Here is a 25,443-nt window from a genome sequence, read left to right as displayed (position 1 = left end):
AAATTATATCAGTTTACTTTATATTGCATAAATACGAATGCATTTATTTTGTTTTCACGAATGTGTAAGAAATTCGGATGTAGACAAGAAAAACTGTTTACAGTAATAACAAAAATCTATACATAAATAAAAAATTATGCAAATTAAAATGATCTTAGTAGGCTTTCATTGGTTTTACGAAAGAAGGCGTTGGAACCTTTTTCCAGTTTGATTGGCCACAGTCATGCCACTCAAAAGCTGTTGGCGTTCTTGCCTAGTGGGTTGTCGACCAAAGGAGTCTGGTTACTGTTGCTGCTGCCATGCAAATACCTATCCTTGATGATGGTGGATGTAAGTGGGTCCAATTCTACCACGAAGTGAGTACCTTATCTTTCCAAATTCCGAAAATACTTTCTTAACCGCATAGTATCATCTTGTTTTTTGTTGTTGTTTTTTCTCGTACTTTGTCGCTGTAAAGCACAACGTAGCTAGTCTATCTAGTAGTAGGCTCTCAAGAGTGCTGATGCTCGACACCTAACGTTTGTACTGTACTCTATCTAACATAACGGTCGTTGTTGTATTGCTTATGGCTAGCTAGATAGCTTGACACCTCAAGCCAAGGGCAAAATGTGAACGTCAGTGTCACAGCCACTGATTTTTTCGCAGTAAGCCAATAAACACAACGCCTAGTTGTACCCATCAGTTTGTTTGTGACAAGTATCAAATAGTGCTGCAACGTTTAAGATACGTGTTGGTGACTGGTGTCGGGAGTAACGAGAAATGTTACATTCCCACACAGTAAGCTGGGCTGTTAGTGTGTCGCTCCCTGCATCAGACTTGCATGCGTTGTGACGCAATGAACAGCCTGATGTATACTATATCAAGATAACCATAACATTCTGACAGACACAAGGACATGGACATACTTTTCAGTAGATGTTTTCAGACATAATGTTACGTGATGTTAAATTTGCTCACCTAAACCAATGTCACACCTCAATGTGACTCCTTGTGAAAATAAATGAGAAATTTAAGAAATGTCACCTTTTGAAAATTGATCTGCAAGCTTAGGGTTTGCTGAAGCTAGCCTTACCCTGTGCAGAACAGTAGTTTGTGTGTTGTGTTCATAAAGAGTGGAGTGGGAGGATTTGTCACTGTTAGCAACAGGGTGTTTCATGGTTGTGCGCAAATTTAAAAAAGAGGAGGAATATAATGGCCTTACAGCTTGTCACTTCAAAATATTACGCAACATTTTGATAGACTGAGCTGTAAACAGGCTATGTAAGACATAATTCAGTCTTTGCTATCTCTATCTATCTCATCTAATCATCAGCATTTCCCAATGTTTCAGCCCAGGGAAATGTCATGCTTAACTAAGATGGATGTTTGCTGTTCGGAAAAGGGACGAGGAGGTGTTGTAGGGATGGCACCAAGCTTTGCCATCTCGTATTGTGCGATGCAGTTCCCATCTGCTGGAAGCTGCTCTAATGATCACAAGTGCACTTGATGTGATTTAGCAGCATATGTTACAGCACGAAGATTGTTTTCATTGGCAACACTGCGATTTCTTACATAATCCAAGCTTTTATCATGTTGACTAGTGCTGGAAATTAAAGCAGTCAATGGTAATAGTTGGCCTGGACCAACTGTACTGTATCTGGTCTAACTAATAGCTGGTTGTGTTAGAACCTTGTATAGGGAAATACTAACATTTAAATGTTTTTTTCCTTCAACGTATTCCACTAAACATGTAGGCCTATTCCCTGGTTGCTATCTTGGCAAGCAACTCTCTATCAGTGTATTTGAACAAGCGAATTTCAGTGACTCAGTCCTTAACAAAAAGTATTATAGCCTTGTTACATTATTATCACAGCATAATATTATAGAAAATTGAAAGCCTTCCAGTAGATAAATGCTGGTTTACTCAGACACACACAACTGTATCCCAACACACATAAATCCAGGAAAAAAAAAAAAATCCACAGTGACACGCTGTGGACACAGTGCTATGGTCTGGAATAAGATCCAATGGATGTAGTCCTCTGCAGATCTATACAATACTGAAGAGAGGTGGTCTGTCCGGCATGTCACCCAACCTCCTCCTCCTCCCCCTCCTCCTCCTCCCCCTCCTGTGTCCAGGGTTTCCATGTTTGTCTGCGTTGGTGTCAGGTAAGCCAGTGCGTAGAGAGAGAGGCGGCGACGACGCTGTGATGTTTGCCGGAAGGCAGAGTTTATTTTAGCGCATGGGGTTTTGCATACTGATCAGCAGCCTCTGAGCCCCAAAGCGATGTGGGGGAGCGTGGAGGTGAGCAGACAGCCAGCCAGCCATGCCTAGAAGCTCACCAGCGCGGAGGAGACGATAGCGAGAACGTGGTGTCTGGAAACTTTACTGATACGTTCAGAACAGAGGAGATGAGATCGAGGGTATCTTCATATAGGCCAGGGTGATTTGCATATTTTGTTTCGGTGCAAGCCCCTTAGGAGAGGGTGAGCCTCCAAATTTAATTGGAGCCAAGCATATGCACTGTAATGGTTTGCCTCGGAGGAAGATTATTCCCTTTGTGGAGTCTCCACCAAAGATGTAAAGAGAGACTACAGTACCCAGACTGCAACAGCCTAGTTTTTATTCATTTGTTACTACCTATCCCACAAGTTGTCTCACTCGATTATTCACCGTTCTGTGTGCAGGTGAGGGGGAACCATTGAATGGAGCATGTGGTGCATGCCGTGCTGCACAGCCAGCAAAGCCCTTCCAGGAGCCCACAGCTGGCCGCCGCAAACCACCTCCTGTCTGGGAGCCTTCTTCCTCTGAGCCCCTCAGACCTAACCCCGGCAGGCTTTTAACTTCATGAAGATTCCTCACATCGGTGATGTAATGAATAAATTTGAAGTCCTTGGGATTGTGGGTGAAGGTAAGACCACCATTGCAATTTATTGTTGTTCTGGGTTTTGTCTTGTGTGTGTGTGTGTGTGTGTGTTTAGCTGACAATGGGGACTACCTTGCCAGCACTGAGGGGGCCAAACTCATCTCCCAACTTTCCCTCCATTATTCATTCTTCACTTTCCCGTTAATATATATTTTCTCTTAGAGGAGTTTGCCATTCCCCCTAAGCTGACTGATTGATGTGGAGTACCAAGGGCCCTGAAGCGAAAAGCTAGCCACCCACTCAGTCTCCTCTTCTCCATCGCTCTCAATCCCACCACCCCCCCACTGCCCCCTCTCCCTCACCGCCCTCCATCCCAAATAGACTCAGGCTAACTTCCGAAATGGAAATAATGGGCCGAGGACCTCTGATACGGTTTAACAGTCAAATGATAATCGTATTTCATGCTGCATTTCACCCCAAGGAGAAGGTGAAGAGTCCCAAACATCTCCTCCCTCACCCCGCAGCCCCCGTGTACACGGTCACTATGAAGGCTACTTGTTTTGTGTGCTCCATTTGAAATGAAGCCGACACAACAAGGGCTCTGGTTTTGATGCAAAGCCAGGTCAATCAATTATGTTGATTATTCTGGATTGAAGTTAAATCGTAGCCGTTGGAAATGTGTCCGTAGTTTCAGCGTGCTTTCTGTCAGTCGTTGTTGTCGCCGTTTTTTCGTGCGGGATAGCAGACAGGACGTGCAATTGCTATTTGGAAAAGTAAAATCCCCCAGAAGACTAAACATCACAAAATGCATCTAAATTATGAACCCTTTCTCCCCTTCAATCTGTACTTAAACACAAAGTTCCAGGGTTTTTTCCGACCCACTTAACCTCATGTAAATTTACTGCAGTTTTCCACTGTGAACATGACCTCCTTTTCCATATATAGAAAAAGCAGGCCCCAGAACGATCTTCTTAAAGGCCCAGTAGACAATATCCGGGGACTCCGATTGATGCTGTAACACAAGGTATAATTGGGACTTTGATTGGACAAAAAGTTGAACCTAGCCTCAGAAGAAAACAGAGTATTGCTTCTTTACTGCAGCAGTATCTGCACACGGGGAACTGGGAGGTGCTCATTGATACAGCTCCTCGTCTGTCTTGCCAGACCCCGAGTTCCTGGGGTCTGGGCTGTCATGCCAGGGCTGATAGCATTAGAGCCATGGAGACTCTCCAATACTTCCTGAGTGTCCCAGTTACCAACCCACCCAGCCCTGCTGCCGCTAATACCAGCACTGTGCTGCCTGTAATTCCCTAACATTAATAACTGACGGGATTTGAGAGAATGCAGGCCGTGTGATTTTAATTTCAATCATTAGACAAAGGTTTGACCTTTGCCTGCCGAGAATTATAGGCAGATATTTCGGGCATATTGGAAAATATTGAGAATGTAATTACCGAAGCAGGAATTCAGGCTTGGGGGCACGCTTCAATTCTTTCTCAGATAAGACAGCTCTGCACACTAACAACTATTGTTGAATTGGATTTTTAGCTACATTTTTCTTGAGTTGACTGCTATCTTTGTAAATCATGATCAAAGATAAATTGTCCTTGGCTGTTAAGGGAGGCTTGGGTGTTCACCTACATAGCCAGCGTTACGTTCTCCCTCTCTGTAAAGGGCAGTAGGAGCGCTGACATGGCTTGGTGTTGACGACTCTCTCTGTCTCCTCTCCATCCAGGTGCCTATGGCGTGGTCCTGAAGTGTAGACACAAGGTAAGCTCCTCCCCATAACTGTAAGCTCCTCCCCTAGTACTGTAAGATCTTCCCCTAGCACTGCAAGCTCCTCCCCTAGCACTGTAAGCTCCTCCCCTACCACTGCAAGCTCCTCCCCTAGCACTGTAAGCTCCTCCCCTAGCACTGCTCCCTCATTGTCTGCACCGCATGTGGACGTTCGAAGGATTTGTTTTCTAGACTACGTCACCCATTTATGCAAAACAGATGGCCCGGGTGTCTGGTTTATGCTCTCATCACACCAACCTGGTCCTCCCAGAGCCAACATCTTACTACTGTTGACTTCCCCAAGGATAATATGCAAATCCAGTTATCTCTGCTCTGGTTTGTCAACCATACAGATTAGTTTTGCTGTAATCTCAACCAAGATAATCTAGATGATGCCCCGAGCTGGTGCGTTCTACTTGAGTTTCGTTTTCCTTTGGATCTGCCATGGTTTACCCTGGCCGATTGTTATCAAGAAACTCTTTCGTATATTGTTGCTCTGTTTTCGTGTCTTTGATATTAAGTGTTGTCGCCATGCACTATTTGGTGCCAAGGAGATTTGTGATTGTAATTACCAGAGCACAGGCTGGTCGGTAAAGTGTTGGCAGTTGTGTGTCTTGCTTGTGATCTTGTCACCCAGGACTAATTGGTTATTCCTGGGTGTTTTAACAGCCCCGGGTCCCAACATCCCCAACATCTCTTACACCTAAGCCTCATTCACACTGCCTCGAGTGTAACACCGTTTATTTATAACCATATCCTGTGAGCTGCCAGTGCACAGTGACCAAGAGCCGTGTCTTCGCCTGCTGATCGGAGCAGATGGAAAGTCAGTGTCTGCTGCGGTCCTGCATCCCGCTCCTCTCTCCCAACAGAGCCCTCGTCGATAAGGACCGGTAACATGCTGCTGTTGAATGACCAAACGTTCCCAACGACAGCCAGGGAACAGGGAAGGTGGAGACATTTTCGGTTCTTTGGGGGGGGGGGGGGGGGGGGGGGGGGGGGGGGGGCTTGACCTGAGATTTCAATTCGGTACACTTTGAACAGCCAGACACTGAGCAGAACCTCTTGAGGTTTAGGTAGTGTGTTCGTTTTCATGGCTAGAGATACGCTTTGAGTGCAAAGGCACTCGCGAGCGTGACAAGTGCAATGAATTAATAAGTGTTCGGCTTACTCAAGCCCGGCATGACAAGATACAAACTCTATATTTAATACCCTTGTCCTCTTTTTGCTGGTCCATTTCTGGAAGTTGCCGTGCTGCAGTCGGAGTTCAAATCCAACGTGAAGAATCAAGAGAGCCAAGAGGCGTTTGTCTGCTGCATGATGAGAGTCCAGGGCAACGAGGGACGGCTTTAAAGGCCTTGGTAGTCCACCCAGTGGAGTCCTGAGTTAGACGCGCGTGGTGTCGACCTACTTTTCTTGGCGTCGGCAAACTAAATCTGTGTCATTGGTCAGTTTGTGAGTTGTCAACGAAATGACATCAGAGCGTATGGACGAGTGAGGAATAGTTAGGAAGAGGAAAGACTAGTTAGCATGAATGAGGACGATTTGGAGAAAAGAAGAGGGCCCTGAAAGTGGAGATGAATGTCCAAAGAAATGCCCGGCACTCTGTGGTAATCATAGCTTGTAATTACCACGCTTTATCATCCAGACTGATTGATCCCCAGCCGTCACCAGAAGCCCTTGCTAATACCAGTGCGATGCCTTACTTAACCACCGCAGTTCTCTCAGCGTGATTAGGCCCCAATTATCGCCAGCACAAAAGGCTAGGGCTTTCACTGTGTCCTTTTGTTATTGTTGTACCACTGTATTAACTGTGCTTTTCGCACATTCACACAATAGTTCTTTTCCCCTTCTTCTTTGTATGTTTTTCACCGTGTTTTTTGTCGTTGTCTAAGATGTGTTTCAAATGTTTAGCTCGATACACATACATAGAATCCCACTTTTCTGTCTGTTGTGTGCCTAGCGTCTGTACGTGAGCAATCTTCAGCCCCAGAAGGAAGCGGGGTGTGAGAATAGATGTTGACAATAGGCAGGCAGACGTCCTCAGCTGGGGACGCCAGCTGTGTGAGTGTCAAAGCAGTGCGTCACCCCCTCTGCAGCTGGCCTGCTGCTCAGAACATCCCTCTCAGAGAGCTTCACTGCCTATAGGACACAAAGGGTTTTCCGTGGATGTAGACCCACTTTCTATTGGTCTTCCACTGGAAGCATTTCCGTTTGGATTGCTCTAATTAGACTGTGTGTGTGCGTTTGTGTGCGTGTGTGTGTGTGAGAGCAGGGCCGTGCTGGCATCTTTTTTTCCCTTCCAATGAGATCTATTCCAGTGAACAGACTCACCCATGCATACTTTCATCCCGAGTTGCATGCCAATAGTCCGGAAGTGACCACTTTGGTTGCAACAACTTGTTTGAGGGTTTCCAACACAGTGTAAGCTAATGAGCAGATACCATCCCGGTAGACCGGAGAGAAAGGCACGTCCTACGACCGTGAGACCTGAGCGTTTCCTGGAGTCTAGAGAAGCTTTGGGCTGGAAGGCCCCGGTTCATCTTTTATTAATCAATCTGAATGCTCATTGAGGCGTCAAATCGGTGACACTTCCGATGGGAGGGCTTCTCTCTGACCTAGCGTGGGTTGCTCATTCAGGTAAATAATTGCTGAGGCCAAACAGGCAGAGGCAATCTTTTGTTGTGGGAGTTTGAAAGTAAGTTTGAAGGTCTCTATTTACTGTGTGATTTTAGTCTGGTGGATAGATAACCTGTGTGTATCTTTCTCCGGGTTCTCACCATGTGATGTCTGATGTTTTTCTATAAAGTACTTAGTAACCTAATCTATTAAAGGATTAGGTTGAAATGACTGTGTGAAGCAACGCGAAAGATGCTATGTGTGAAAAACTTCCAAAGAGTAGGCTAACATCATAAGTCCAGAACAGTGCTCTCAATTCCTGACGAGACATTCGCATTCCTCTGTGCGTCCCGCATAGTATGCCGTCCGTAACATACTGTCCTCGTCGGTTTGACTGTCACAAATGGCCGCTCGCCCTACCTCCTGCACCTGTTGTCTCAGCGCCGCCAAGCTTCTGCCCTCTGGGCACACGGCACGTCTCCCAGAAGAAACTGCCGCCTCTAATGGGCTTTGATGTTGCCATTCAGGCGCTAAACCCATCTCAGTGTCTCCATTAGTGTCTGCGTTCTCTGTGTCAAACACGAGCCCCGACCTCGTGGCCTCGCCGAGGCCCAGCACAAAAGGCTGTGCACGGCCTGGAACGTTCCGTACATAGTAACACATTCGGGGCCGTCCTCTGATACTGCCGACAGTGACCGTTTCCATTGTTCCAGACTTTATTATGCGTGTGTGTGTGTGTGTGTGGGCTGTAAGAAACCAGGCGGGCTATTTTCATCGCTACACAGGAAAGCAGCTAAAAGTAACAGAATGCGACGCGGCGGTGGGTATTTGTTTAGCCACGCAGCAGCGCCTCCTGAGGAATTCACTCTGGCACTCTAATCAGTTAGGCTGTTAATGGGTTTTTCCCTGGCAACCCAGGCTTGCATGATGCACAATCTAACCTCTGACCTTGGCTTAACCCTACAAGGTTAAAAGGAGTTCCAGTCCCAAAATATAAATATAGCTAGCTGTCGACACACAACATCGGACAGTATATTCATACCCAGTGTCAATTGTGGACGCTGAATGAGCCTATTTGATTGTACACTGTCTATTGAGTTAGTAGAATGAGGTTAGTTTATATACTCTGCAGATTATACTCTGCCTAATATACATGGATACAGTAAGCTTCCAGAATCCTGTTTTCATCTGTAGATTGTTGTGCAGATTTAGTTACTGGGTTTATTTCGGTTTGCATTGTAGTGCACCCTAAATGGGTGAGATTCCTGTCGGCGTTCCTTTCATCACAGATCAGTGTAATCTATTCTAATAAGTAACATATTACACAGCCATGCGATTGAAGCAGCCAGCCAGTCTAAATGAGTTTTTGAGAATGTTGTTTCCAGAGCGTAGTGGTTTCGCATTAATGCTTTAGACCAATTTGGACGGAGAGAGAGCAGCCTAACAGCCACAGTCCAACCGCCAGGTAGAACACAGCTCTGGACGTCCACAAACTTTGCTGTGAAAAAAAGAAAAGAAATGGGAAAAAGCAGTCTGCCACCTTTTGAAAGGAGCAGTTATTTTCGTACCCCCCCAGTACAGAAACTGGGACATGGCTGAAAAAGTCACTTTTGCACATCGTGTTAAATAGGTCACTGAAGTGAAGGTCCTTCACTGAAGCACTGCATGAACCAATCAGCAAGGAGAATGGTCGAGAGGAGGGAGAGAGCTTCTGGAGGGGACAAAGAGCTGCTCTCACCAGGCTCAGGTCACCATAGTACCCCCGACAGATTTGTTATTATGGGATGTTTCTTCACTGGCTCCCTGTTGGGTCTGACTACAGTCTGATTGTAGTCTACCCTCACCAGTTAGTTCCCTTTCTGTCTGTTTCTCACTGATCTCAATGATCGTACAGGGCGAGACAGCAAGACAATGATTCAACTAATGTGGTTCTCAAACCTGATCTTGTTGGCCTGCTTCTGATGACACTTTCGCTTGTGTCATTTGGTCAATTGTTTAATTCTGACTAAACAGTTGACTTGTCTGGTGTGTGGATGAAGGATTAATGAAATTGTACTTGATTTGTTTACGTCGCTTGTTTTCCAAATGAAATAAGAAGAGCTCTTAATTCTGCCAGGATTAACCTGCATTGGTGACCCCATCTGAATGTCACATACGTTGACCTAACCCGTGCTCTGCGACAGAGGGAATTCCAGTCAAGGGTGTTACGGCATAAACATTTCTCAACCATGCGCATACGTTTGTGCATGCAACATGCAAGTTCAATTTGAGCCTGTGGTAAAATGGCTGTTGAACTGGCATTAAAAGAGTCGTTTTCCACCAATGGAAAAATGCTCTCCCTAAAATAGTGATCATCCTGCCTTGTTGATCATCAGGCCACCCAGGCTGTGTGTTGCTAACCACCCACGCTACCGCATCAAGACTCCTTCTTATGTCAGCATTGGAAGGTCTACTGGTCTCACAGAATAAAGCATGACTCTGCACAAACTCATCCATATTGATTCTGCTGACAGGCCTTGCGTGACAGTGCTAATTTGGTATTTTGCTTTGGACCAGTTTTATCTCTGCGATTTAATTGCTGCCAGTCTTGTACATGCATGCCGAGAGAGTGCATGTTCACCGGCATGGTCTTTAGTTTCGGAAAAAGCAATATGAGAGTTATGTAAATCAGCCTGTGAGACTAAACCCAGGTCAGGAGGGGGAGAAGCTAGACCTAGCTCAGGAGGGGGAGGAGCTAGACCCAGCTCAGGAGGGGGAGGAGCTAGAGCAAGCTCAGGAGGGGGAGGAGCTAGACCCAGCTTAGGAGGGAAAGAAGCTAGAGCCAGCTCAGTGCAGAATGGTGTGGCCTGCCCCCTCACTGGGCTCTCCTCAGGAGGCGATGATGAATGATGAGTCTCTATAATGAATCTCTCCCTGCAGCCTCGCAGCTCTGCTACTCGGCCCGAGCGTGTAGCAGCTTTCAGATAAACGAGCCTTCCAATGCAGCCCCACGGGAGACTTCCGGAAAGGCTTCAAATAAAGCACGGCACCGGTAGAACCTCTGACATGCTCTGCTTCTCTAATGAGGACCAGTAGCACATCCACATGATGGAGATCCTGTCAGCTGAAGGCCCGTCAGAGATCACGTTTTACGGTTGTTTCTTAATGGGTGTATCAGAGTAGGATTCCCAGACAAACAGGGAGCCTGGACAGCCATGTGTGCCTCACGCTCTTTGAACAGGACATCCAGAAACATCAAGCACAGCACCTGTTGCACGGGCTCATCATTAGTCGAGCCCGCGTTTGTGTGCGAGCCTTTCCGTTTGCAGTGGAGCTGCAGTGGTTTAGCGCCTGAATTAGCCTCCTTCAGAGCATCACTGCAGGGGCTTGGCACCAGCCTGCTATCAAACACACCTACATGGTTTTCCTCTCTCTGGCAGCGACAGCGTATTGCTACTCTGGCAAACGGGAAAAGGAAGAACGAAAAAATAAATAAACGTTTCACCACAGCCACGGTGTATTTGGGTCCCGCGACAGGCGTCTGTAAACGAGGTTTAACCTTGAACGTCACAGGTTAACTTTGCCCCCCCCTCCCCCCCCCACACACACCCAGCCTCCTGTTCCACACACTCCGAATCCCTCAGTTCAGCTGTGGTAGGTGTGTTGTTCGTGGCTGTGATACATAGTGACTCATCCCAGCCAGATCCCTGGGCAGCAAGAGGAAGGCTAGCTAGCGAGGAAACTAGCTCGGTGGGCTCCACGGTGCTGTGACGATGCCCTTGCCTGCCTGTCTGCCTGCCTGGCTGTCCGCCTGCCTGCCTGTCTGTCTGCCTGCCTGTCTGCCTCCCTGTCTGCCCGCCCGTCTGAGGGGGGAAAGTGGAGCATAGCAGGCAACCAGCAGGCAGCTCCAGCAGGTCTAAGTAGGACACGTGTCGAGCAGCAGAGAGAGAGAGAGCACCAGAGGGATGACCCTGTCTCCAGGACCCCCTACACGGACCCCAGAGATGGCCCCAGTGAACCAGTGAGGCCATGCTGAAGAGATGCTACTGGGATCAAAGCTACAGGCCCTCACATCCATGTGCGCTTATGGTCTTAGATGTTGTCAGTTGTTTCTAACATTCCAGCCATGCGGTTGGTCAGTGACTGTGGGAACAGTCATGGTCGTGCCAGCACACCTGCTCGCGTCTTTGGTCCCCCGTTGTAGGGAGGAGACCACTGGGATCTGAAGGGGTTCTTAATGTGTGTGTGTGTGTTTGTGTGTGTGAATATGTGTGCAGTCCTCTGGAGCTGCAGGGCTGGACTCTAATGATCATGTTTGACTTGTGTTGCAGGAAACTAATGAAATTGTGGCCATTAAGAAGTTCAAGGACAGTGAAGGTAGGAGACTCTGGCCTGCAGTCAGAAGCCCTGTGATATTGGGCCTTCTCATTTCTGTTCTCATGAAACACACTGTTCACCCCGTTCCCTCTCTGGCTGCCAGATTCAGTTTGAATGTTCTGGAGCCAGGCTGTCCTCCAAACTGAGGCGTTCACCTACTTGTCTGTACACGTCCGTGTTTCTAGTTTTCATGTCTGCCTGTCTCTCTCCCTTCTCCCTGCATGTCGACCTCTCTCTCTCCCCTATTCTTTGTTTATCTGCCTGTCTGTCTCTCTCTCTTGTCTTGCTTTCTTGGACTCCTGCCTGTTTCTCCCTGTCTCTTTTTATCCTGTACGTCTACCAGTCTTTCTCTGCCTCTCTGTCTCCTCACTGCCCCTCTCTCCCTCTCTGCCTCTCTCGCTCCCTCACTGCCTCACCGCCTCTCTGCCTGTCTCTCCCTCACTGCCTCTCTCCCTCACTGCCTCTCTCTCCCTCTCTGCCTCTCTCTCTCCCTCACTGCCTCTCTGCATGTGCTCCCCCCCACAGAGAATGAGGAGGTTAAGGAGACCACCCTGCGCGAGCTCAAGATGCTCCGCACCCTCAAGCAGGAGAACATCGTGGAGCTGAAGGAGGCCTTCCGCCGGAGAGGGAAGCTCTACCTGGTCTTTGAGTACGTGGAGAAGGTGAGACGACCCCTGAAGTCCAGCCTCCATGACATCACAAACATCCTAAACCCTCACGACTGAGTCGTTATTATCACTCTTTTCCAATAGGACGTACGGGGGGGGGATGGGATTTAGAGCCTGCTACCCTTTGGTCCGCATTCAATTGCTCTAACACTGAGCTGTGTCTACCCCTCCCCCACATCCCCTGCAGGCACAGCATCTCCCTTAGGCAGGCCCAAGCCCCAGATCAGGTCCAGGTGGAATGTCTCAAGTCGGCTGTTTGGCTTTCCTCTTTCTTTCAGAACATGCTGGAGCTGCTGGAGGAGTTACCCAATGGCGTGCCACTGGAAAAAGTGCGAAACTACATCAACCAGCTAATCAAAGCAATTCACTGGTGCCATAAGAATGACATTGTTCACAGGGGTAAGGAGCTGCGTGCCTGAGAAATCTGTGTAGCATCACGCCAGTCCTCTTTGTTGTCGTCGTCGTCGTCGCATAGACCAGCACTGTGTCGTAGCAGCGGGAGGTTGACTCACGTGAAACAACCCCACACACCTAGATGCATTTCCTGAGCCAGAGCATGTCTGGATTCTACAAGAGTCTAGGCACTCCTCCATTTACTAGTGAGGGAGACTCATCTGGTCTCATGCCCTGTCAATCTGTTCCACGCGACATGAGCGTCTGGGCTCTGTCTGGGCTCTGGCACATGTCAGGGAGCAGAGCAAGAGTCCAGACGGCATGGAAGATGGTTTTTTCCCCCCAGACAGAAATGACAATATTATGACGGGTTGTTCTCATGGTGGACGCTGTCTGACCTGACGGAACGCTGCGGTTAATGAGGGGGTGTCCGTTTCCGGGGGAACATCTCTGTTCATGTGAGCTGCTGTTGTTTGGGCCTGCTTGTGAGACACCAACACAACAGGTGACAGGGAGAAGTGTTTTTGTGCTGGTTGATTTGATGCCACCCCCTGCCAGCTGTGCCCTGAGGTGCCCCCCTCTTCTCTATCCCCATTCTCTCTCTCCCTCTCCCTCTCTCTTTCTCTCTCTCTCTCTCTCTCTTCAGATATCAAGCCAGAGAACCTGCTCATCAGCGCTGATGACGTGTTGAAGCTGTGTGATTTTGGTGAGTCAGCCAGTCAGTCAGACAGGGAGTGAGACAGACAGTCAGACAGGCAGTGAGACAGACAGACAGTCAGACAGGCAGTGAGACAGACAGACAGACAGACAGACAGTCAGACAGGCAGTGAGACAGACAGACAGACAAAAGCTCCAGGTTGTGCCAGCTCAGTTTCATCCCGGACTCCTGAGAGCTCTCCTTCCTGATTAACCGGCTGCTATGCTGAAGAGTTGTATGTTGTCATTTAATTACTGCAAGTCAACATTCCTCCCTCACCGCTCTCAGCGTGTGTTTGTATTTATGTGAGTGTCTGCGTGTAGGCATACGTGTGTAGGTATACGTGTGTATGCTTATTTGTGTGTGTGTTTATGTGACTGTGTGTGTGTGAACCACAGCAGGTCCTTGTCTGTCATGCCAGACTGGCAACATCATGTCAAGCCTGCCATACGGCTCTCTCCATCTACTCACAGACTCAGCACTACAAGCTGTGTCCCTCGCCATCTGATTGGTCAGGTGGAGCTGCTGTCACAACCTACCCGCTTTTCTTATTTCCTGTTTTGGCTCTTGCTCGTCCAGGCTTTGCCCGCAATCTCTCTGAAGGGAACGATGCCAACTACACGGAGTACGTGGCGACGAGATGGTACCGCTCTCCAGAGCTGCTGCTAGGGTACGTCTGTTAGCCAGAAACCAGACATATCTGCAGCCAGAAACCAGCCAGAAAACCAGCCGGCCCAGTCTTAAGGGGCTGTACTGAGACTCTCTCTCGCTCTCTCTCTGCAGCGCCCCCTACGGGAAGGCAGTGGACATGTGGTCGGTGGGCTGCATCCTGGGGGAGCTGAGTGACGGACAGCCTCTGTTCCCAGGAGAGAGTGAGATCGACCAGCTCTTCACCATCCAGAAGGTCCTGGGCCCTCTGCCCCCTGAGCAGATGAAGCTGTTCTACAACAACCCTCGCTTCCACGGGCTGAGGGTAGGTCGCCCCACCTCTCTCTCTCTCTACCTTTTCCTCTCCAGCTCTCTCTCTCCCCTCTCTCTCTCTACCCTCTCCTCCATTCTCTCTCTCCCCCTCTCTCCCCTCTGCCCTTCTCTCTCTCTCTCTCTCTCTCTCTCTCTCTCTCTCTCTCTCTCTCTCTCTCTCTCTCTCTGCCTCTCCCTCTCTGACCCTCTCTACCATTGCCTTTCTTTCCCTCTTTGCTGTTCCCTCGCTCCCCCTCACTTGTGCGCTCTCTCGATCCCTCACTTCCCCACACCCACGCTCCCTCTCTCTCTGTCTCTGTCTCTCTCTCTCTCTCTCCACCCCTCCCTCCCTCCTCACCCCCCTGTTCTTTATCTCTCCTTCTGCACTTCCTCCTGGTCACACCCACTCACTCTGTCCTCTCTGATTTTATTTCTGTCTCTTCCTCTACCTCATTAGCCATCCCCCTCTCTCTTTTAGTTTCTCACTTCTCTCCCTCTGTTGCCCCCCCCCCACCCTTTCTCTCTCTCTCTTCCTCTGCTTTTTCATCATCTCCTCTGTACCCGCCCATACTCATGAATACTCTCTCCATCTCTCTTTCCCCCTGCTGTCTTTTCTCATCCTGCATCTCTCCTCTTCTCTCCTATCCCTCCCCTGCCCTCCCCTGCCCTCCCCATCTCCTCTCCTCTCCTGGCTGCTATGACTGTGGTGGAACTGATTGGATCACAGTGAGTCATCATCATGCATCTCAGTGGCGTCGCGCGTGTGTGTGAGGCGAGGTTCTAGAGAGGGCCATGGTGATGAGGACGTTCCTCTGGGTGCTGCTGTTTGCTGTCGTCGGTTCTCCGACAATAGATCGACTCCTTTTAAAACCGATGGGTCTGCACCTCAGACGGTACACGTGGTTCCAGTCCTCTAACCCTCAATGACACATCTCTGCATGCCTCTGCTGTCTGGGCCTGGGGGCTCAGGCCCGCTTCAGGTCCAGGGAAGCAGACAGAGTGTGCTGTTCTCCAGCAGGTGAGGATCTCCCCAGAGGGAGGACGTCTCTCTCTGGCCCCCTGGCTCTCCTGTGGCGTCAGGAACCCAGGTGGGCCGACTGACGGCTGGGATCAGAGACGACCCGTCATCGCCTGGCCTCTCGCGTCAGTCCCTGACAGACAAGGCTGTAAACGCGTCAAGCAGTCCAATTATCTCCTCCCTCCCTCCCCCACCAACCAGTGTTCTTTACACGTGGCTGTAACTGTGTGGTTGTGTTCCATGACCTGGACGTTCCTTGTGTGTGCGTTACAGTTTCCTGCCGTGAACCACCCGCAGACCCTGGAGAGGAGGTACCTGGGCATCATTAGTGGAGCGCTGCTCGACCTCATGAAGGTAAGGGTCAGGGGTCAAGGGTCAGGTACTGGTGAGTGGCGTGAACCTGTGGAGTCCAGCCCAGAAACGAATCAACACACTCAAACCATCGACGATATTCCGCGCAGTATTTAGACACACCCTTGTCCCTATGTCCTCCTGTGTTTGTGTGCTGTGCGTACCTGTTCACGAAGCATAACTGGGTGTCGTGCTCTGCCTCTGTTCCTGTTCTGCCTTTGCTTCTGTCAGCTTGTAAACACAGGCTCATGTCAGGCTGGTGGGCAGTGCTTGTGCACTTGTGCTTTTTTCCTGTGGGCGATGACTCACTGCTAACAAAAAGTGCTAATCCATTTTGAATTCATCACAGGATCTCAGCATGTACTTGTGCAAGGCCACACAAGTTCCTCTCCCACGTTATTAATCAGCTCTCTGTGTTGTTTTTTTTGTTTTATTCATTTATTTGTCTGGCTTTCTGTCACATTTATCCAATGGGGTTTGATATTTGAGAACGTTCGATTTTTGTTTCTCCTCCTCACGTCCTCCGCTTCGGATTCCTCGGTGTCGTCGTCTCCCTGCCGTCCGTCGATAATGTGCCCATGTGACTTACCCGACACGGGGGTGGGGGGCGGGGGTCTCACTCACCCACAGCGAACGCCCCCTCTAGCCTCTGGAATCACAGCGACTAGCTCAGGAAGGTCACGCCAACAAAGAGTAAAACGCCACTGAGGGCCGAAGCCACTTCACTCTCATAATGTCAGGTGGGAGTGGTCGAGGAAAGGACTTACCTCACAAGACCACCTCCCAGACCTCTCGGAGGAGAAGAGCCCGAAACACCACCAGACACTTTCCCGAGAATCTCGAGTGTCTCTCTGAAGCGGAGTTGATGCTTGTTGAAAGACCGAGCTAAATATACATATGTTTCCGATTGTGGTTTGATTTTTGTCTGACAAAAGAATCTTCTTTCTCTCATGAGTCACCTCACGCCTTCTGCAGCCCAGAAGCGTGGAAGAAAAGAGACATGCCAAGACAAAGTGACACATCTGAAATGTCGGCGGAATATTTTTCTATTCCGTTCGGAACAATGAAGCGTTGATTTTTATGATAATGATGATGACTGATGATGCGTGAGCAAGGCGAGGGGGATGTTTCTATGTAAGGCTGGTTCTGATATAAATGTTTGTGTGTTTGTGTGCGTATGTTTGTGTGTGTGAATGTTTGTGTGTGTGTATGAATGTGTGTGTTAGAACCTGCTGCTGCTGAGTCCGACGGAGCGCTTCCTGACGGAGCAGAGTCTGAACCACCACGCCTTCCAGACCCAGCGCCTGGTGGAGCGCCCCGCCCCCTCCACGCCCACGCCCGCCCGCTCCTCCAAGAGGAAACCTCACCACGGGGACAACTTCGCCCCCAGCAGGTCAGGGCGGGGCACTGCACACAAGGGGACAGCACGATGACCGGGTGAAGGGGGGAGGGGAGGAGGGGGAGGCTGCAAGGTTTTAGTAACAGAATGTGGCTGGTAGGCTGGGAAACAAGGAAATGGATGGAATGCAAGAAATAAAAGAAAAAAAGTTGCGTCCGAATGGACCGTGAGGAGCAAACACCAGAAAACACAACCAATCATCCAGATTAACATGCTCTATATCTTCTCCCCCGTCCCTCATCTCTTCCCTCCCTCCCTCCCTTCCTCCTCTCCCTTCTCTTCTCTCCTCCCTACTCCCTCCTCCCCTATCTCCCTCCCCCCAGAAGCCACGGCGGGGGGAAGAGCTCGGGCCACCCGCGCTCCAGCAGCAGGGACTGCTCCAGCCTGCCCCGCCACGAGGACCTCCAGCCCGGCCCCGAGGGCTGCCTCAACGGCAACGTGCCGGCCAGCCTCAGCCCCACCCTGCACCCCAAGAACTACCCGCCGCAGCCCCTCAACCGCTCGGCCTCCTGCGGCAAAGACCTGGCCAACAACAACCTGCCGCACCTGCTCAGCCCCAAGGAGGCTCACGCTGCGGGGGCCGGGGGGGACTTTGACTTCAGCCCGGGGCCCAAGGGCGCCGACGGCCCCGGGGCCAAGTACCTCAAGTCCAACTCGCGGCCGCAGCAGAGCCGCCACACGTCGTTGGCGGAGGGCAAGAACAACACGCTGCAGTCCAGCGACAAGCACGGGCGCCACGGCTACCTGGACTCCTCCCACGGCCCCTCCTCCTCTTCCAAGAGCCCCGCCTACCTGAACCTGTCCAAGAGCCACGGCACGCTCAGCGACGCCAAGTCCGTGGGCAACCTGAGCGAGCCGCGGCTGCTGGGGGACGAGGCGCCGTCGCGCTACTTCCCCACCAGCTGCCTGGACCTCAACGCCCCGGGCAGCCCGGCGGCGCGCCACGCCGAGCGCCAGGGCCACAGCCCGGCAGGGCAGGGCGGCGGCACGCGCCCCGAGCGAGACAGCAACACCCTGGACTCCTCGTCCCGCCGCGCCTCCTCCCGCCACAAGGCCTCCGAGGAGGCGCCCGAGGAGGCGGGGGGAGGCGGGCACGCCCACGCCCTGGCCGCCCCCCACGACGCCCTGGCCTACGGCCTGGGCTACGCCTCGCCGTTCTCCTCGCAGCAGCGGCCGCACCGCCACTCCATGTACGTGAGGCGGGACAGGCAGAGGACTCACGGGAACGAGGTGGGGCTGGCGGTGGGCCAGGGCATGCCGGCCCGGACCAGCAGCCTGCAGATGCTCTCCCCCCAGCTGCAGCACCGCACGCTGCCCCGCCACTCCGGGGGCTCCTCCCGGGAAGAGGACCTGAGCAGGGTCAGTCGTCCGCGCCGGGTGGACGCCCACGGGGGCCTCTCTGGAGACCACCAACCCTCTCCCCCACCCGTCACCCCTCACCACACACACCCCTCACCAGTCTCCCTCACCTTACCCAACCCCCCCTTCCCTCAACCAACCCGCCCCTCCCTCACCTATGCCAATCAATACAGGTTCCGTCGCAATGAGTTATAGATTCCTTCTGGTTTGCTTTGCTTTAATTACAACTGTAGCACATACTATTTAACGAGTGACAGACAGACTGCTGAGAGTTTACGACACCCTGATATGTCACTTTCTGCAGGCAGACTGTTAGTAAAACATCACACAAACAACATCTATTTCATTCACTCTCCACATTGTTCTGCTTGACTAGAATGCCTCCGTTTAGGTTCATAGGGCTCTGAGGCAAGTACATGCTGCTTTCAGTCCTATGTGTGGCTCTTAATGTGAGGACTGATGTATCTATAGTGTGTTTGTATGTGTGTGTATATATGTGTATGCTCTCTACCTCACCTGTCCCTGCTGTCCATCTCTATCTTATATATCTTTCCTTACTTTCTATCTCTCCTTTTTTCTTTCTCTCCATCACTATCTCTTCTCCTGTATCTCTTCCATCTCCATTCCTTCCATTTCTATCCATCCACTCTCCCTGCTGTCTTACCTTTCCATCTCTCCTTGCCTCATTCTCTCTGTCTCTATCTCTCCTTTTCCATCCCTCCACTTCCATCTCTCTCCGTCAGCAGAGCGAGCAGGGGCCCAAAGAGGGGAGCCACGGCCGGCCCCCAATCAGAGACTCCACCCGGGACAACACGGCCTCCTTTCACATACAGCGACAAAAGAGCGAGGTGCCTGCTCCCCACCTCCAGCCCCCCAACACCCTCTCTCTCTCTCCATTTCTCTCTCTCCGTCTGTCTCTCTTTCTCCGTCTCTGACTCTCTCTCTTCTCTCCCTGTATCTGGCTTTCTTGTTTGTCTCAAGCACTCTGTCCAGCTTTTTCTGCCTCTCTCTCTCTCTCTCTCTCTCTCTCTCTCTCTCTACCTTTCTCTCTCTACCTCTCTCTCCTCACTGTCTCTCTGCCCTTGCTGTCTCTCTCTCTCTCTCTCTCTCTCTGTGTGTGTGTGTCTCTCTCTCTCCTTTCCGTGCGTCACACGTCTCCCTGTGCTTGGCTTCCCCCCTGCAGAAGGGCTCGCTCTCCTTATATGTAGACCGGCTCCTCGGAGGAAGGTAAGGAGGTTTAACTGAAGGCTGTCTGTGTGACTCATGCCTCTGCGCAGCCAGGCTCCGCTAAAAGCTGGATCGTGGTACTCGGCGACCACCAATCAACACACTCGGGGTCACAGTCATGTGTTCCAGTCTGCCATCTCTTCTGTTCTCTCCCCTGGTTTCTCCCGCAGTCTCATGCTCCCACGCGATTCAGCTCTCGCCTGTAGCTTCACTGGTCGCTAGCTGGAGTGATGGAGTCTTTTCAGATGGTTGAGAGCCGTCCTCCCCCTGTCTGACTCACCCCCCGTGTCCCCGTCTCCCAGGTGGGCATGTACCACGAGCAGCATGGCGAGGACGGCGGCTCGTCGAAGGAGAACCGCATCATCTACAGCGAGTCTATGCCCAGGAGGGTGGGCAGCTTCTACCGAGGTCAGACCCGTTGTGCCTCACCTCCTCCATCCCCCCCTTCCCCCCCCCCCCTACCCTGTCACCCCGTCATCCTCACCCCCTGTCACCCCGTCACCCGAGCGATGGACCCCCACGACTTGTCTCCTCACCCCCTGAATCTGTCGTCCCGGTGCGGGGATGTGAGTTTGTGATGGTGTTCCCGCCTGCTGTCTCACAGTGCCCTCTCCTCGGCCAGACAACTTCCACGAAGGCGGTGGGCAGAGCAGGGGCTTGGGGGCGGCGGGGGACGGGGGCACCAACCACTCCAAGCGCCAGCCGGCCTTTGACCCCTGGTGAGTGCTCCCGGGCCGAAGGCAGACCGACTGTTTTCAACTTGCGTTATTCCTACAAGCAACACACGCCATCATGACCTAAGGAGAGCACACACACACCCTACTCATGAAGTCATGACCCTACAAAAACACACGTTCCAAATATGAGCCGACAAGAATACACTACCAGTCTAAGTTATTAAGTGTCTGGCTCTGAGCTGCAGGGGTTGGGAGTGTCCGGTTCACCCTCCCCCCCCCCCCACCCCCGCCCCCCCCTCTCCGGTTGTGTCTATGCAGGGCAGGACCCGAGACTGTGGTGATGAACCCTGTCGAGCCCTCCAAGGAGAAGGAGAAGCAGGGCTTCTTCAGAGGAATAAAGAAGAAAAAGAAGAAGTCCCAAACGGTGGGTTTGGTCTCCCTCCCCCTCCACACACACACTCCTCCTCCATCGGTGTGGTCCCTGGCACCTTCTCCACACATCAGGGACATCAGGGTACCAAGCATCGTACCCCGGGGGGCTGCGACGCGTCATAACCTCGCGTCCTGTGTGTGTGTGTCCCCATGAAAAGGAACCAGCCCTGTCAGTCGGCCTCCTTGCCAGTGAACGTTTCCGTTACACGCGTACGCGCTGTGTGATCACGTCACAAAACAGTCATACTTTGCCAATGTCATTCTTGTTGTTGACGTGTTGTTGTTGTTGTTGACCTGTATCAAGTCTCCCTGTCTTCCACCAGCGTCATGTGCCTCTTGCCTTGCAGACGGCGCTCCCGGATGGACGGACGCCCGTCATCAAGACTTGTCTATTCCCTCTGTTTAACTCAAAGCCTAGCGTAAAGCGTAGCGCCTGTGTGAAGCTGCTCCCCGTAGTGTCTTCCCCCATGGTATAGCCCTCCTGCACACAGTACAGTACCGCCCTCCTCTCTCAGCTAACCCAGACTGCTACCATCGCATGCCACTAACAGCGTTAATCAACCCATCGCTTGTTTGTTTTTTGTTTCTTTTCTCCAACCTCTCATTGAAGGGTGCTCTTTTGTGATGATTGCTTATGTAGTAAAAGTAGAACCAACCTGGTCCATCAGGCATCTGAATGGGTGAGACTACTGTGGTACCTCACGTGGGGAGTTATGCCACTGTAAGTGTGGGAAGGGTCGTTTTTTTATTTTTTTTTACCAAGCATCTCATGTAGTGTTTAAGGACGTTATAGTATCGTGTTGGTGAATGGTGACCTGTCCCAGCCTGGACCTGATCATTGAAGGCAGGGGTATTAGGACAGGGCGCTTAATAACACACCAAGCTTCCTTATGGATTGGAAGGGGAATAGATTACACCCATCCTTTCAGGATTTTTTTTTTCTCACACAGCACAACACAAAAACGTCAGCTGCAACTCTGAACACCCTCCGTCCCACAGAGAGAGCAGGAAACGGCAGCAGTCGGGGTCTGGTGGCGATGACACACCCTAGGGCTCTGCTGCCTGGTTCGAGCTCCGAACCCAGATTAATATCTGGCCGTATGTCACACCTCGCCAGGAAGACCGGTGCAGTAATGACCGGATATCACAGAGACGACTCATAGACCGGAGAGGAGGACATGAATGAAAGGCCACTTTTTAATGAGCTCTGTGGACTCTGCACCTTTATTATGCTGAGTGTTCAGCCGTCTTTCCGCCTCCGCCCGTCACAATTACCCTGAAAAGAAAGACAGATGTGTAATAAGCGGCTGGAGAGTTCTATTCATCTGCCTTTTCTATTCAGAAGAATATCCGTTCTTCGCCTGAATGCGAGGGGAGCTATACCCTGCCAATGGTCCATCTAAATGTTTTCAGGCCAGACTTGCACAATGGTTTCATAAGAAGCTGAGAGTGGGCAGCATGAACAGGGGCTGTGACAGATATATCCATCAATCAGACTGTCCCAGATCACGAGATTCGAAGGTTCGAATCCCCCCACACCCCTGTGTCATTATATCAGGACCCAGGGCTTTGATCTCCTCTTGTCTGTGGGCCAGGGTTGTGTTCTGGGGTGCATGTCTGGAGGGTGCTGGTGGCAGGGTGGTGTAGTGTTAGGGTTAGTAGGACATTGTAGTGACGTGTGTAACCAATTCCTTGACCCTCTATGTTCCCCGCAGGTCCCCAGTGAGGGAGTAGATCACATGGTCGTACAGAAGTCGTCCAGGTCCTCTGGCCATAGCAGCCGCCACAAGAACCGGGACAAGAGCCGCGATCACGATAAGAGCCACGATCGGGAAAAGAGCCGCGATCGCGATAAAAGTCGGGATCGCGATAAAAGTCGGGATCGGGACAAGAGCCGCGATCGGGACAAGAGCCGCGATCGGGACAAGAGCCGCGATCGGGACAAGAGCCGCGACAGAGACCAGGAGCGGGAGAGAGATCGGGATGACTGGCTTCCAGAAAAACTAACAGATTCTCATTCTCAGGTACAGCATAGGTCGTCTTGTTTTCTCTTGAACATTGATAATTAAACCTGGAAGCCTATCGAGTCTTGCATACAACACTGATCCATTCATACAGTTGTATAATCTGAAAACTTTTGCACCTCTCCTGTGTGGATTTTCTCATCCAGAGCCAGCCCCTCAAGTCTCTGCGCAAGCTCCTGCACCTCTCCTCCTCGTCCTCCAACCAGACCACCCCGTCTGACATGCGCTTCCAGCCTCTCCCCAACCCGGCCTCTGCTAAAGGTGGCTTCAGCGATGGCCGGGGCCACCCGGGACTCAGCACCCCCCAGCTGAAGAGCCGGCAGGCGGCCTACCCCCTGCCAGGACAGCTGGAGTCCAGCTGGCATGCGTCTGCCCTGAGCCGGGCGGAGGGGAACCCCTACCCAGAACAAATGGGTGGGAAGGGAGGGCAAAACGGGCACGGCTTCGGACGAGCCTCCCGCTCGCGGATGCCAAACCTCAATGACCTGAAAGAGACTGCACTGTAGTGCTTCACCCTAACCCACCCACTCATCCCTCAACCACGCCCCACTTTCTGCCCCTGGCAGACCCCTACTGCCACACCTTACACTCCCCCACAAGCCTCAGTGTAGGACACGTCTTGCATTTATTTTTTTAATTTGATTTATTTTCGTTCTTTTCAAAGCTTCCATGTTTGATAGAATTTGTAATATTATGTATGGTAATGCTGAATATAATTTTTTGTTATAAATTACAAATATATAAATGAATAATATATATATATGGCTATTTAAGATGTAAGAGTTCCGGCTATTTAAATGTAAGAGTTTTAGTTTATACTCAATAAGTATATATTACATGGTATCGCGTAGTATTTACATACATTTCCTTAAGATTATCTAAAGTTGTCTGACTGATTAAGTTAAGAGTTTATTCATTGTTGGTCTGTCGTGTCTTATTACTTTTTACTGTGTTTTCAATACCTGTTGTTGTATGATCTGGGCCATCTGCCTCCAGTTGGCCCAAGTCACACTGGTTAGAGATGTCAACATGTAGCTCACTTGATCATTGTCACCATTTTTTAAATCAGTTCTCTTTTAAATCCATTGCTTTATGTGAGTTGACAATCAAAACTTGTGTTTTGCATGTGCTTTAAAAGAAGAATGCAATACCGGCGGAAGAACTTGATATTTGATAGAATCTCCAACGTCGCCCCCTGCAGGATATAAGAAAGAACTGCACGTAATAAAATACACCAGAACTTGACACGGGAAGTATAGTAAGGATAGTATGGAGCTTTGTAATAACGATATTCAAATACAATTTAGCATTTAACTTTGTTATATTCAGGTTAAGTACATTATGCACAAGGCATTGTGATCTATTCCAGTAAACTGTCTTTTGAAGTTTTCTGAAGTAAAATTATAATCATCATAACCTGCAGGTTAAAAGCCTCTCCACTCCAGCTTTGAATATCACCAGGAGCGCATTGTTGTCTGTAAAATGCTGTTGTCATGGTTGCACTACCACAATAATACTAACTTAAGTTGAAACTGCGAGGTTATGACTTTAACAATAGCTATTGTAAAATACATTGAGAGAAAAGCGTATACTAGGTTTAATGTCGTATGGTTGAGCTAAGACTACATTTAGACTATTGGTACTAAAATGCATAGGAGCAAATTGTGAATATCTTTCAAACAAGTTAATAATGAAAGTAAGAGTCTTCATTAGGAAAAACGGTTCTCTAGACTTCCTTATTCTATTGTCAGCACATGTTATTCAACCAAACTTAAGTTTATAAGGTAGTTAATTTTTTATGTAAAACTATATAAGAATTTTTAATAATTCAATAATTTCATTTGTGGCCGAGGACAGATCTTGGCTTGTGCTGTGCTGGGTACGACAGCTTAGAGTAAACTACCACCTGTAGCTCATAGCTCTTAGAGTGAGGTGGTACAGCACAGATCAATCCTCTTCCTACACGTCTCATGTTGCAGGACATCTTAAGATTCCATTACTTGTTTTCATGTGGTTTTCCGAGGGAGAAACGCCATGCTAGGTAGTCTGGCTGAACTTGAACGTTGCACTTTAAACAGGTCTGTGGTGGTCAGAAACGAGAAAGAACCCTTACTCAGTTTCCTTTTCCCTACTGTATGTCGTTATTTCCCAGTCAAAGTCAAAGCCCAGAGTCAGAGCACAAGTGACTGACTTGTGTATCGTAGTGTGTTGTGTCTATCCCAGGTAAGGACTGTAAAACACTTTCTACTCCACACAACACTGTACTTATTTTTGTTTTCTTTTGATGCTTAGTTGTCGTTGTTGAGACAAGAACACAGTGTATTATATTAATACCAATGTCTGATTATTTTTTGGTGATATTTATTACTGAAAACGTTAATTCACTGTATGAAACAAAGTCCTATGTTTGTGCTTTTATTACAGACATGAATTGGTAGCATAGTTAACGTTATATCAGCTTTTGTTCCTAAAAGGGATTCCACGGGAACAGCACCACCAGGAAGACTCCTATAGAATAGTCATGTTTACATTGTTTACAGTCAATAACATGTCAAATAAAACAAATCCAACTGTCAGTTGCGTACGTGTCCACTTGTTTGCCAACTTATGAATGCATTGAAAATGTATCTTTTCACGATAGAGG

The 25,443-nt window shown here is 50.0% G+C and overlaps 1 protein-coding gene across 4 annotated transcripts; it reads left to right on the top strand.

Moving 5' to 3' along the window:
• Positions 1–271: 271 nt before the first annotated feature.
• Positions 272–25,375, top strand: LOC124478616 (cyclin-dependent kinase-like 5). Of its 4 annotated transcripts, none has more exons than XM_047036941.1 (19): positions 272–356; positions 2,668–2,891; positions 4,582–4,616; positions 11,549–11,594; positions 12,120–12,256; positions 12,541–12,661; positions 13,302–13,361; positions 13,932–14,022; positions 14,136–14,325; positions 15,604–15,684; positions 16,908–17,074; positions 17,407–18,439; positions 19,186–19,287; positions 19,969–20,074; positions 20,271–20,385; positions 20,662–20,767; positions 21,123–21,245; positions 22,491–22,799; positions 22,946–25,375. In XM_047036941.1, exons 2-19 carry the CDS (start codon positions 2,828–2,830, stop codon positions 23,303–23,305), a joined length of 3,246 nt encoding a protein of 1,081 aa, XP_046892897.1. In that variant the 5' UTR covers positions 272–356; positions 2,668–2,827; the 3' UTR covers positions 23,306–25,375. The 4 variants fall into 4 exon arrangements, with proteins under 4 accessions (XP_046892897.1, XP_046892898.1, XP_046892896.1 ...); XM_047036942.1 differs by having other exon boundaries at positions 17,404–18,439; positions 20,289–20,385; XM_047036940.1 differs by having other exon boundaries at positions 17,404–18,439.
• The last annotated feature ends 68 nt before the right edge of the window (positions 25,376–25,443 follow it).

Source organism: Hypomesus transpacificus, chromosome 16, assembly GCF_021917145.1.
Source record: "Hypomesus transpacificus isolate Combined female chromosome 16, fHypTra1, whole genome shotgun sequence".
NCBI lineage: Eukaryota > Metazoa > Chordata > Actinopteri > Osmeriformes > Osmeridae > Hypomesus > Hypomesus transpacificus.
This window is presented reverse-complemented; position numbering and strand designations above follow the sequence as displayed.

Excerpts from the sequence above, each read along its gene's own strand:
- LOC124478616 (XM_047036940.1), top strand. The coding sequence starts at position 2,828 with ATGAAGATTCCTCACATCGGTGATGTAATGAATAAATTTGAAGTCCTT. Across the intron at positions 2,892-4,581 it reads CCTTGGGATTGTGGGTGAAG|GTGCCTATGGCGTGGTCCTG; the intron begins GTAAGACCACCA and ends CTCTCCATCCAG. Across the intron at positions 13,362-13,931 it reads GTTGAAGCTGTGTGATTTTG|GCTTTGCCCGCAATCTCTCT; the intron begins GTGAGTCAGCCA and ends TTGCTCGTCCAG.